This window comes from Eucyclogobius newberryi, unplaced genomic scaffold (assembly GCF_026437365.1).
Source record: "Eucyclogobius newberryi isolate DKJ021-1_F unplaced genomic scaffold, fEucNew1.0.hap1 SCAF_5, whole genome shotgun sequence".
NCBI lineage: Eukaryota > Metazoa > Chordata > Actinopteri > Gobiiformes > Gobiidae > Eucyclogobius > Eucyclogobius newberryi.
Window position 1 is genome coordinate 25,409,766 of NW_027316167.1, and position 13,628 is coordinate 25,423,393.

General features: G+C 40.2%; 2 protein-coding genes across 8 annotated transcripts in view; both read left to right on the forward strand.

The window, feature by feature from the left end:
- Positions 1–13,628, forward strand: part of LOC140380781 (trans-1,2-dihydrobenzene-1,2-diol dehydrogenase-like) — an 82,504-nt gene that overhangs the window by 51,078 nt on the left and 17,798 nt on the right. The window lies entirely within an intron of this gene.
- celf6 (CUGBP Elav-like family member 6) overlaps positions 6,511–13,628 on the forward strand; it is a 145,646-nt gene continuing 138,528 nt past the window's right edge. For all 7 annotated transcript variants that reach the window (XR_011931208.1, XM_072464676.1, XM_072464678.1 and 4 more), the window contains exons 1-2: positions 6,511–6,954; positions 13,448–13,530. Coding sequence is in view for 6 of the 7 variants with exons in the window: in XM_072464676.1 (XP_072320777.1) it covers positions 6,705–6,954; positions 13,448–13,530 (333 nt within the window). In the remaining variant the exon portion in view is untranslated. The remainder of the gene's footprint in view (positions 6,955–13,447; positions 13,531–13,628) is intronic.

The window sequence follows — 13,628 nt, forward strand, 5'->3', positions numbered from 1 at the left end:
TTAAGATTATGAGGTTAATCATTAATTGTTATTGATTATTCTAGTCAGTGTATAATAGCAAAAAATACTGAATTATAAATGTGAGGATTGTAGGCAGCAGCAATGAGTAATTTCTGTTTATTTTTTATGCTAATCTTGTTCTAAAAAGATGTGTAAAGTGAGTTTTTATCTGGCTGTTAAAGTGACAATGTTTGATATCATAAAGCTTGCCAAGAATGGTGCCAACAATTGTAAATAATTATAGAATTGTGATGTTTCTTCAATAATTGTAACAGTAAATTTGACAAAGTGACCTGCAACATGCACAATACGTTAATCCTCCAGTTTGAACTTGGTTTAGTCCATGACCAAACCAAGCTCAAGATCTGGAGAAAGGTCCCTAGACAGGATGAAGGATGGATCAAATGCAACGTATACATTTCCCTACACAGACACAGATAAGTAACTTCCAACAATACAGTGCAATATTTTAGAAAAGCGTTGCAGTACTACAGTGTATAGTAAGTCATTTTTAGCTTACTTTGCATTTATTGTTGGAGGCTAAAACCCATAAGGTTCAAAATCATGTTCTGCAACCTTGTCCTTAGCTCACCAGGTCCTACCGTCTCCTGACCTCATCTCCTTCACATCCCTCCTTGCCTCCTAATGCAGTAATGCTCCACAGTATAATCTAATGAGGCACGCTCTTTGTTAGTTAACTGTTATGTAATTGTCTGCCTCACCAGCGTTTGAACTTTCTTCGGCTTGCAGACGGCGCAATGTGTGCGGCTTTGTGTGTGTGTGTGTGTGTGTGTGTGTGTGTGTGTGTGCGTGTGCGTGTGTGTGCGCAAGTTTGTGTGGAAACTTTTCAAACATTTGCAAGACAAAAAACTAGGTCAACTTTATCAAAGTATAGGGCATGAAACAATTCAAGTTCTCGATGGCTTTGAAAAAGGGACTTTGATTCATTTTTCATCAAAAAGAAATATTGCCAAGCTACAACCTTTATTGGTTATGAAAGGCAAACCACAATGCATGGTTATATGAGGAAAACTGACTTTAGTTTAACCTAAATTCAGCAGTTGCATGACGTGCTAATAGACGAGTGCTTTAAAGAGCCGATCAGAGGAATCAACAATGATGGAAAATTGACATTGAGACAATAGCCGGAGGGAAGGGGAGTGGGTGGAGAGCGTGTACTGCACAATTATACTTTTTGTGTAGCACATTGAACTGCAGTACACTTCTGCATGTTTAAAGCAACACCATGTTGTATTCAAACCTTTAAATAATGTCTACAAATTATAATGAGTGGTAGAGATGGCCTGTTCTCATTCTCAAGAGCTCATGGCTGTGGGAAAAGCATTCGAAGATCTTAAACAATAATCCTGAAAACACAATATAAATTTATTTAGCTTAAAATATTTCAACCCAATAGGTTGAATTGTATGGAACTACTTGTTTGATGATCTGCTCTCTTACCAACAAGAAGAAATGAATGTTGTGGAGATATAACATTGATTATTGACATTTTAAGAAAGAAAGTAAATTAAGGTGAGACATTACAGAGGAATAAGAAAAACTCTTAACTTTAATTATATAAATTTGAAACTTCTGACATAAATGTAAGAAAAAAGTGTATTACAGTTTTCCACCACTCAGGTTTCCATATAGATATGCGGCATTTTATGTGTAAATAGCACCTATTTGAGATGTCGAATCTTAAAAATGGAGAAAGCAAGGTTTAATTGTCTTGGTTAATTTTGTTGATGTATTAGGTACAACAAAATTTAGAAAGGGTATTTAGATATGTTATTTCATGTTTGAGTAAACTTGATCTGCCAGTACCGGTAAATTGGCCCATCATTTCAAATGTTGCCTCATTTTTTAGACTTAAACCTTAAATCGTGCTCAGAATTAGATCCACATCCACATAGATCAACAAATCCTTCTGTACCTTCCGTCCAAACCTAGGTAAGGACAACTTTGGATAGTTTGGTGTTTGGAGGAGCTACTTAAAGGGTGATTTTTATGTCACTATGGGATGAAAATGCATTTAAAGAAAACTGCCTTTAAACTTAAACAAATGTCCCATGTAAATGTATGGACATGAGTGGATTCAATGAAAAAAAGAAAAGAAAAGTCACAGCAGATTGGACAATGTTGTTGTTTCTACATGAAAACCTTCATGTTGAGAAGGTAAACCGAACCAAAAACAAGATAAAATACCAGTCCCCTCTCTTAAGTATGATGAATATTGTAAAGTAATTGATAATGTTCTTTTCCTCTATATCTACCTGCGTTGCAACAATGAAATTTCCCCATGTGTCGACAATAAAGGATTATCTTATCTTATCTTATAATATTGTAAAATAATGTGAATGTCATGGTAATATTGTACTGAGAGAGTTATGTCCTGTTAAAGAAGCTATGGATATGGATAACAAGAGAGTAGAAAACAAAAAAAAGTATTGCAACTATCCAATCAAACACTTTCGGAAATAGACGAAGTGGGCTGCACATTTAGTATTTGATTAGACATCAGAACATCCTAACTCTGTGAAGACATTCAGACATGTACAAGCTTGGGGTTGTATGATAGTCAAAAATAAACTAAATGTATGAACCAGAGAGAGAAAAAAGGTACACTTTGTTCCTCGTTCCATCTGCATTTGTACTAACTGGCACAGGGCAGTGTTTACTGATGCGTCCTCCTCCCAGGCGTCAACCTCAAAACTACTTTTGACTTCATCCCCTCAAGCAAGAGCCGGAGCAGCATACTCGCTTCCCAGTAAATTCAAACCAAATTGTACATTTACATGCAAAAAGCACTGGATGTAAACCCAACATGGCTGTACTCAAGGGAGGTTTGCCGCGGTGCATTGTGGGATTCATTATCTGCCAGAAAGCCGATGACTCATTGCGCTCTCTATGACCTCTGATTTGTTTTTCTCTCATTTAGTCATTACTTTGCATAACAAGTGAAGCTAAGTGTGCAGCGGAGAACTTGTGATTCCAATATACGTCCAACTACAAACGATGTAACACACCTTTTCATTATAAAAACTTAATTTATCAGATTTTCACTCAGGCTAGAACCAAGCGGTGCCAATGCACATTTTCCCCCACAGCGCTGAAACAAATGAACTGGCAAGGAAATTGTGTTTTAAGAGAAAATGATAGTGTATGATTGAATGTTTTTGTGTAGGTGGGGGGGTGGGGTTCGAGCCTGTTTCTTGGCTAGCAGCTACGGTTGAGATTCCAGTCTGCTCCAGTATTACCATATACACTCGCACATTCACAAAAAATACTGTCACACCTCATACTGGCTGTGCCATGAATATCAATAGTTGCTCTTCTTGTGCGCTCCCATACGAAATAGACAGTAAGAAATGTTCATGCATGACTACGTTCCACTTGGCCCGCCGCATATATCTAGTTTAATGGGATAATGAACACACAGTATAAGAGAATTGTGCATGACACCGAGCTGTTAGCCACAATGCCTGACTTATGCCACTGATTTTACCTCCTTCAAGGTACTATATTTTGGTAGCTTTTTCAAGTGGAGTGCCTGTGACATTCTAACAAGTCACCTTGACAGTGGTGTGAATAATTTCTGTAATAAAAACAGCGATGGTGCCAGCTCATGACTGGAAAATAGTAGCTGAATTGTGTGAAATGCTTATAAATATGTTTTATTTTTTTCCAATGGAAATGAGTTTGCTGACACATTTAGCACAGCTTCCCATTCCGATTGTAGTTAGGCAGAAAATACCTGATGTTTTCCATTAGATTTGAGGAATGTCATTAAACAGCTCATGGTAACAAGATTCTACAGACAAAGCAGCACAGCCTGCACGTTAACATGCTAACCCAAAGTTTGGGGATTTGGGCCTTGATGATGGTCTGAGTTGAAGTCCAAATGTGTAAGTAAATTAGGAGGATTTTTAGGACACTATTGGTAGATAAGTGGTGGGTTTGATAGCAGTTATATGAAGTAAAGCTGCTTTAAGGCAAGAATAGTGGGGAAAGAAATCTAATTGCTAATAGGAATTCTCCATCCAGAAATAATTAAAATAAAACGTGTCTGCATGTGAGAAACATCCTTGAGAGACATTATTCTTTTGACTTGCTCTTTAAATCACTGTTCGAGTGACGCATGGAGCCCTTTTGTCTGGGAACAGCACGGATCGACAGAGGTGCCCTGTGCAACCATCCAGGTGTTGAGCTTGGCAGAGACAAGAAGAGGAACCCTGTCAACCTTTCTGCCCGTGTTAGAACAAAGAGGATGCTTACACACAGGAATAATTGACGAGATCATGTGGTACTTGCTTCTCCTTTTGGCAGGTACTTTCTGAGTCTACACAGCTGTGCTGGCACATTTTCCTCTGAGAGATGACAAAAAACACGGATGAAGAAAATCTTCAACCCAATAGACAACACTAGTGTTAAATTAACTGTGTCTTTGAATTTGGATTGAACAGCACATGGAGTATCACCTTGGGACACTCATTGTAATTTTGATCTCCATTCATAACAGAGACTCGGTAGGACATTGGATAAGAAGGTCTATGAAGACTTGATTAAATCTGGATTAAATAAATATTCATCACAAAGCTATAAGCACACTGCCAGATGTTACTGTTAACTCTCGAAACATGACTGTCCCACATGTACATCCCTCTGACAGACACCAGGGGTTAACAAACTGGTGCAGATGTAGAGAATAGAAGGCACATAATCCATCAAAAGCTAAACAAGATCCATTCCAAATTGCACTGGGACTCTTCAACAGTAGACTGGTGAGCATGACGTCCCATTCCCTGTGGAGCCTCACCTGATAAATGTGTGTGCTTATCATACCAGGGAGTGTTTTGTGGAGAGGTGGCCACCCTGATGTCTATTTGTGATAGATAATGCTGCTCACTGATATGGGAACACTATTTAAGTCACACAAAAGGCTTGCAAATTTCAAATTTGCATGGGGACAGAGGGAAAAGGAATCAAAGTCTAGCATACACATGATCTAGAAGAATGGTTAATTCAGCCAGCAAATGTGGGCAGTTTTAATACATTTTAAATATGTTTATGAAGGGGATTTTAAAAGAGCTATCACTAAATTCATTGCCATGTTTTAGTATTGCATCAACAGTAACACATTTCAATTGCAGTGTGATATAATTGTCCATACAGGCCTAGTGGCTTTCTGAATGTACATTCAGCACCATGGACAGCGAGAGGCAGCCACTGAATCCAAAGTGTGGAGCGAGCAGCAGTTCAAAGTTCTGTTTGTCCACCTCATATATCTTTTACATCCAATATAGAGGGCTCAAACAAGTACATTTGTTTTGAAAAGGCCAAATTGATGCTGCTACATGTTTCTTCTCAGCATGCGGCTATCGTTTTAATTATTCACTCGAATATGCTTTTGATCTGTGCACCTAACGGTGCTCCAACCTCCCGCTCAATTAACAGTGAAAAACTCAAGCTTGACATAAAAGTATAAAACAAAGTCCACTTGCAAAACAACATCAGCAACATAAGGAATAAAAAGGCTTGTGTACAGCTTTACATCAGTTTTAAAAGGTCATGGTTGAATGCAGTCGCTTATAGATATTTTCTTTTTCGAACAAAGCATTTCTTATGATTGTATTTCTCTGAATTATTATTATTATTTTAGGCATGCGATATGTGTTATTTTTTTTTTTTTTTTAAGTTAAAATATGTTCTGAAAATGACATCAAGCTGACGTTTTCAGTAATCCTTGGAGGAGCACTACTTTTCTGCCTCTAGTAGTTAATCGCATTCACCTGGTCTCCCAGGTGTGAAATATCCCTGTTAGATTGTTAGAATGAAAATCAGCAGGGCCCAGGCTCCTGAGGACTGGCTTTGAAAATGTTGATAAAGCTCCACAGTTCTGTCGATCATAGCTGCTACTCTGATGCTCACGGTGCTGCTGCTTATTTTCTTCTGTGACTTCTGGATCAACTGAAAGGCATAATGAAGGCAATTATTTACACAACAGCAAGCTGCATCATAAAAACCAGTGATGCATACAGACTAATGGAAGACATTAGCGTTCTGTCTATAACGAAAGTAGTGCTGTTATTTAATGGCCTATACCATATTTGAAGGCTCTGGCACAAAGTCTGAACAGTAGCTCTGAATTTAAACGCTTCTCGTCCACCACTCCACACCAACGTTTGCGCTTTTTACTCTGTCCTGTGGCGTCCTCAGCCGTTCGCTCCGCTCCCATTGGCCGAGCCGCCGCTTAGTATGCCGGAGTGGGCGTGACTCCACCGAGAGGGCGTGTGAGTGACGTCACGGCCAGAGCGGCAACTGACGGGACGTGGTGGGCGGATGGCGGGGTGGGGTTGGACTTATAAAAAGAAGCAGAAGAGGAAGATGGAAACACAGGAAAGAAAACACATCCCAGGTCCGCGCGCTAAAAAAAATAAATAATCAAGTCGCCGCGGCTGAGTCCGAACAAGGGAGTTCAGTCACAAAAAAGGGGGAAGAGACAGGCGCGGACACGGGTGAGGCAAAAGGGAGGGAGGAAAGGGAACGTATAACGAGGAGACAAGGGGGTGTGCGCTGTGCAGTTGTGAGGAGAGAGGGGGCTAGGAGGAGAGACAGAGTGGAGAGAGAGAGAGCGAGAGCGAGAGCGAGAGCGAGAGAGAGAGAGAGAGAGAGAGAGTGAGAGCCGGCCCCATTGAGGAAAGATGGCTACAGTCACTGCAAACGGAGTGCAGCAAGAGAATGGCTTCAGCACCACGAACAGCGCCGGCAGGATGAACGGGCTTACCATCGGCCAGAACACCATCCCCATGAAGGACCACGACGCCATCAAGCTTTTCATCGGACAAATCCCCCGCAACCTGGAGGAAAAGGACCTCAAACCGCTCTTTGAGGAATTCGGAAAGATATACGAACTCACTGTACTGAAAGACAGGTTCACGGGAATGCATAAAGGTCGGTTCCGCTTCGCAATATGTAACACGCACCCGAAACCCGCACTACTTCTTCTTCTTCTTCTTCTTCTTCTTCTTCTTCTTCTGCTTCTTCTTCTTCTTCTTCTGCTTCTTCTTCTGCTTCTACTTCAGCCGTAACTCTTGATCGTGTCACGCATGTTTTGACCGGGGCACTTCCCCTCTCGCACGTGGAAGTGAAGTGGGGTTAATTGTTGGCGCATGTGAATACTACAGCTGCTTTTGTGTGTTTACATTGGCTCCCGTTAAGGGGGAAGGAAGGGGGCGGGACACGCGTGGACGCCGCCGCCGCCGCCGTGTGTGTGTAGGCTACATGTGCTGGCCCCGGTGCTGTTTAGCCCACTTTCCTTAGCACGTCGTTTAGTGTTGGAAAATAGTGTTTACATGGCAGCTGCATTGTAACGCGGCTGCGGCGTGGGCGGCTGGCGCGCAGTCAGGAAGTACAAAGCGGGATAATAGTGGAGCTTGACATCCAGCAGGAGATCTCCTCGTTGGTCCTGTCAAATCCCCTTTTGGGGTCCGGAGAGGGCCAGTTATTAGTGAAAGATCACAGCTGGGGCCACTTCCCGCATCACTAATAATAAAGATTAGTGGCTTTGTTTCACTTGACAGTTGTAGTAGGCCTATTACTGTGTGCGTGCGTGCCAAGAGCCAAGGCATAGGCTTAGTAGTGCTATAAAAAAACGTTGGTTATTGAAAGTGCTTGGAATCGGATGAGTTGCTACATGTCACTGTTAAATACAATATATTTAGTGTTATTATTACCATTATCAAGCTAAACTTTGGACAGTCTTCTGCTGCATTTTTCAGTGAAAGTACACTTTTGTTCTTCCATATCAATAAAAAACATGCACCAGTTGTTGGATCCATTGAGTTTACCATCACTTGACAATAAATGATCTATTCAGAAAGCAACCAAATTATGTAGGACACGTGTGCCAGTGGCCACAGTTCATGATCTTATTGATTTGCCTGAATCAAGCGCTCTAGTGGGAGCAGTAGCCTCAGCCTGGCTCTGTGCTGTGTGCATGGACCCTGAAGGTCTTCATGCGCCACCTGTTCCTCTCCAACTACATGTCCGCATAGTTCTGTTATACCAGTGCTCTGCTCCTGAGAGGCTTATGATCGATTAAAACAATATTCCCCATGTTTGTGTTGTATACGCCTGTCCTCCCTGAATGTCAACACTTGAAGGAGAACGTGTACCTCAAGTAGGATAATCCTTTTCCAAAGCCAGACTGTATTGCCTGCTCCAATCAGGCTCCTCCAAGGTCCCGCTGATGTATGCATTATGCCCACTTCATCCTGCGTGACATTCAAAGTCACTTTGAGAGCGTAGGCATGCACACTTTTAATACAATTTCACAAATGCATTATATGGATGAGTTTTTCTTATTGGCCACTTACCTCATGTTCATGGCTCTTGCATCAATGTGTGTTACCTGTTGGAAGCCTTAAAATACCAGCACAAGAAAATGGGATTAGTTCTGGTTGAAAAGTGAACAGAATATTTGTCAGGAGAGATTTGCCAAAACCCTAGAATTAAATATAATGGCTACTAATCTAACAAGTTTAAGACCCAATTGAGAATTACAATTTTTTTTCTTGCCAGTAAAAAATAAATGCATTTATTTGTAGACTTTGTATTGATATGTAGTCATGTTTTGTTCTCTTTTGCACAAAACATTATCTTTAATTCAGGTATTTACTGTATATTTTACCTTCATAAGGAATAATTCTATATGTGTTGTTTAGTATCTTTAACTTGTATTATTCCGAATGAAGTCGATTTGCATCTACAGATTACTATACAGTATGTGTGAAATTGGATACTGGTGAAAATGTGGTAAAACAAAACATTGATTTTATATCATTCCACACATTTAAGCCTGGTGAAATGTAAACGATTTTGTTGAGCTGTACAACATCAGTTTTAACATGTATTTTTCTTGTTGTTGTTGCACCCCTTTTAAACAGCGTTGTGCTGCGTGATTCAGAAAAGTGATAGTAATACAAACTGTGTAACTGTTGCATATTTGTGCCTTACAGTGCAGCTCACTGTTGAGAGGAACGCTCAATATGCCAGCACACAGTGGAAGGCTATTATGACAAAGGCCTTGGAGGCAGCAGATAACATTATCACAGATTGAATCCACATTTTCTTCATAAGCAGTAACACAAACATATAAGTGTAATAAGAGTAGGAGGTTGTAATGAGCTCAGCAGTGCTAACCAAAAACATCAAGTTCATGAAGCTTTAGTGCCTGCATTTAAAGCATATTTTAAATTCAGAATATTAGTTTTAACCAGATGGAGCAAAGTAATATAAAGTAATACCTTTTTTCTACCACCCTTTTCCACACACAGAATTACACCATACTTATAGTCTTAAAGGCAGATCAAAATATGGCATGTTTGCTCATGACTAATTCATGTGGATTATAATGCAGGAATTAGAGCAGATGTTTTGTGCTTTGCGAATTCTAACTTTGGGCATATTCAGGATCTCCGGGGACTCATGGTTGTCTTGGGAATTTTAGCTGTTCCGCACATTTTTACACCCCGCTGAGGATGCACTGAGGAGGTGGTCGGCTCCAGATCTCCTGCTTGTTCAGATTATAGACTGTTGGACGTAGCTTTCTGTGTGTGTGGGTGTGTGTGAGTGTGTGTGGTGGGATGACTTGACACTATTTCTGGACCAGTGTGCCAGGTTATGCTGTTTAACATGGGCCGTTTAGCTAAGCGCTACATTATCATAATACTTAGTGGCAGTGCCAGAATGCATGCATTGTTCAGACACGCTGAATGCTGGCGGGGGGCAAATCTTTCGGTTGAGCAGCGGTATCTATCAATCCGTCTCCGGTGCTGAGAGGAGGGACTTAGAGCAAGCACCAAGCAGCCGGGAGGAAGGGAAACAAAGAGTTGTTAAATATTCTCATCCATTCTGCTCTCCTTGGTTGGTCAGCGCAATGTAATTGACTGTAAATAGCCTGGAAAATTGACACAAAAAATCCACTAAGCCATTGAAATGTCAAAAGAAAACCGCAAAAGGGCACTAACATCTAATTTGAAAAGACAAAAGGATATGTCTGGGAAAAAAAAACATGTGCCTGGTTTACCTTCGCAGAATACACAATGATTCGGATTAATACTGTACGGTGCAAAGTTTAAATGTGTGTGTGCTTTTGTAAATATATCTTAGGACTATCTAAAAGGTCAGGAATGAAACAAGCGCAAAAATAACTAATCCATTTGATGTGAATACTGGATTAGAAGATACACAGGTTTCGTGGCTCAATCATAACATGCACCTTTGAACTGTAATATCTAGAAATCCTGCTTTGCACCACATTTTTTCCCCATTGCAAGTCTATCAAAGTCTCTTGGCTGAGGACTATGTTTTCCAATTTCTGTTTAGTCGTTCTCAAAATCCTGTGTGCGATGCTGTACATGTTTGTGTGAAGTTGTATCTACAATGTAGTGCTTTGGAAAGAGCAGGGCAGTAACTGACAGTTGGTGCCGTGTGAGTGACAGCTGTAGCTTAAGTCTACAGATGACCTCTTTGATCATTAGGAGGAGGCTGTGTGTGAAGCAGACAGCTCCCTGCTCTGAACTGAATGTAGATGGATAGACAGCTAAAGATAGGAGGATGTGCTGCTGGTAATCTGTGGTAGTACAGGAACATCAACTGCCAGTGGTCAGTAATACTTTTTTTTTACATGTTTGCATAATATATTTTGAGTTTATGTCCTTTCTAAAGTCAGAATGCTGCAAAAAAACATTTTAATGAAGACATTTGCAGAAATTTGCAAAGACTAGTGCTTCTGCTTTGAATTTTTTACACACATTTCTTCTCGAGTTATTTCAATGTGTCTGCTGCCTTAAGAAGCTTTTATTGCCTGGCTGCAAGTAGTAGTGAGCACCTTCTAATTTTCATTTTAAAACAAGAATGATCACAAGTAGAAAAGTTCTTTAAGCAATTACCACAAATGTGTTGAGCAGCCCCACAGACACATTTCTCTCTGGAAGTGTTTCCCGGCTCCGCTCTCTCAACCGCCTTAAATACAATGTGTTGAACTCCTGTCCTCGTCTGAAATTATAGTGAAGTAAATTGTCTTTGATTACCAAAGTATTACTTTCACCCCACTTAACCTTATATAACTGAAGTAGAACCAGCAAAACTTTATTCCCACGAGATGACTTAAATCTTGTCAAGCGTTTGGTGTGGCAGTACTGGGCCGGTGACATCCTAAGTCGTTTTATTCCTGGTTGCATCACTCTAGACAAATTATAGTAGTGTTTTTGAAGATGTTTTTGCTTGGGTGAATATAAAGTGAAGGGACCCCAAGTCTGTATGACATCAAAAATGAATTTATTCTGTGCCAATTAGTCAACTTAAAGTTCAGAGCTGACAGCTGTAACCCGCTACCAGCTGCTAAATCCCTGTTATCGCCTCCCAAGAATGATGATGTCACTTCGCTTTGGTCTCGTTGCTCATATGGTGCAAAACGGGCTTACTGAGGACCAAAGTAGTCCCTGTCTGTGCACTTCTCTGTATCTTTAAAAATATATTCTATTCTCATTCTTTGAACTAAAAAAAACCCAACAATGGGTTCCATAATTCTTGTGTAACCACTATTATCATTGTTATAATCATTTTTATTAACATGTTTGTTGAGACTGTTCAGATAAATCATATTTTTACCAAAGTTGTATTTTTTTGTCTTTTTTATTTATTTTTCAATATGACTGGCATCAGGCTAAGCAAAACTTTTGGAAGGGGACATTTTATTGCATGTGATCAGTGTGCGTAGCGGTGAAAAATATAAAAGCAAATGTCAAGCCAGTGGCGACGAGAGTGTCTTCCCACAATTACCATAAGCTTTAGAGGGACAAGCTCCTGAGGGGCCGCTGACTGTGTCCCACAGTTTTGTCATTTCACAAAGGATGAAGAGTGTTTCCCTAGGCTCCCAAACTTTTCTGCCTCTGCCATGTGGTGCCCTGTTTCATCAGTGTCGTTCAGGTGATTCTTTTCTCCTCTTGAATTACGGCCTTATTGTGGAGGTGGGTGAAGGTTGTAGTGAAAGGAAGCTGGCTTGGCCGGGTGCCAGAGTGCAGTGGTTTCAGGGGTGATGGGTGCTACGCGCTGCAAACTGGGTGTCATTTGTTAATGCATGTGTATGTGATGAAGTCTGTGTCATTCCCATGGGAAACCTTGGCGGCAGGTGTGACACATAGTAATGGGAAATTATGCTGCACAGGGCAAAACCTTTTTGAATGGGGTCACCCACTGTCAGCTCCACCAAGCACGGAACAGGCCAAGCACTCGCCCTTTAATGAAAGCTGTCACTTACTGACGTATATTCATTCTCTTTACACTGAATTTTTAAACTTCAAAAGTCTCCAGAGATTGCTGATGGAATTTTAATTACTGGGTTTTGAAAAGCATGTCTTTTTTGCACAAAATCATAACTATTGAAGTGACAACAGAAAGCAGTGATCATCTTCAGTGACACATTCTTCAAATAGTTAGAGTTTTTTTTTATCTTGACTTGCATTTGTTACAAATATATGTATATATTTTATCCTCATTACTTTAAGAAAACAATGAAATACTTAACTGAATATAGGCGATACACAAGTCTGGCCCTTTACAATGTTTTAACTGATCTAAGCTGCATACTGCACAATGCAGCAATAACTTATTTATTCTGTGTAACACAGTGCTGACTCTGCACTTTATGTCGAGCTTTGTGTTCCAAAGAAAATATGGAGTATGTTTTTCGAATGAGAAAACATAAAAGTAGTAATTGTGCTGTATGATTTTGTATGTATAGTTAATTCCTACAGCTGAGCTGTTACTGTTATATATGTTTACAGCTTGGTCCCCACAAAACATCAGACACATAAAATAAGTGGTACATTTTCAATATAACACCTGATGCCACAAGTCTGTGCATCATGGTTTGGGCACATGACTTTATTTAGGTATATATTTATTTGTTTTGTAACACAAAGAATAATGACACATTTTGGTTCATAATAATATCATACAGACAAATCCACAGAATACTTCTGCTCAATAACAATACCCAATAATGAAGGTGTTCCGGCTATAAGCCTTTTGTCGATGGTGTCTCAGTCAGTCACAGACACAAATAATTTTATTTAGATGATGAAGATTTATAGGATGATGTCAGAAAGCAGAAGGCATTGAGTGAACTAGCGGAAGATTTGGGAGTGAACCCAAATTATTAAACAGATCAGTTTAATCTGCCATTTTCATACATTTTGGAAACTTTTGCCACTCCCCTTTTGGTTTACTAACTGATCGACAATTCCTTTAGCCCACTATAGCTCTATAAATGTAAAAACTCAATAATAAAGGTTACCCGGAAAATCATTTTGAGCAAAGTGATTTATTAAGAGAGTAGTTGTAAAGCTGTAATCTTTGTTTGTGTCTGTGGATGTTGCAGGATGTGCCTTTCTAACATACTGTGCCAGAGAGTCTGCACTGAAGGCCCAGAGCGCCCTCCATGAACAGAAGACTCTGCCTGGGGTAAGTGCCTCCAATCTGCCCTGCATGAGTGTGTGTGAATGTGTGCGTGTGGGCGTGTGTGTGCGTATGTGTGTGTAAGTGTGTGACTACAGCCCACG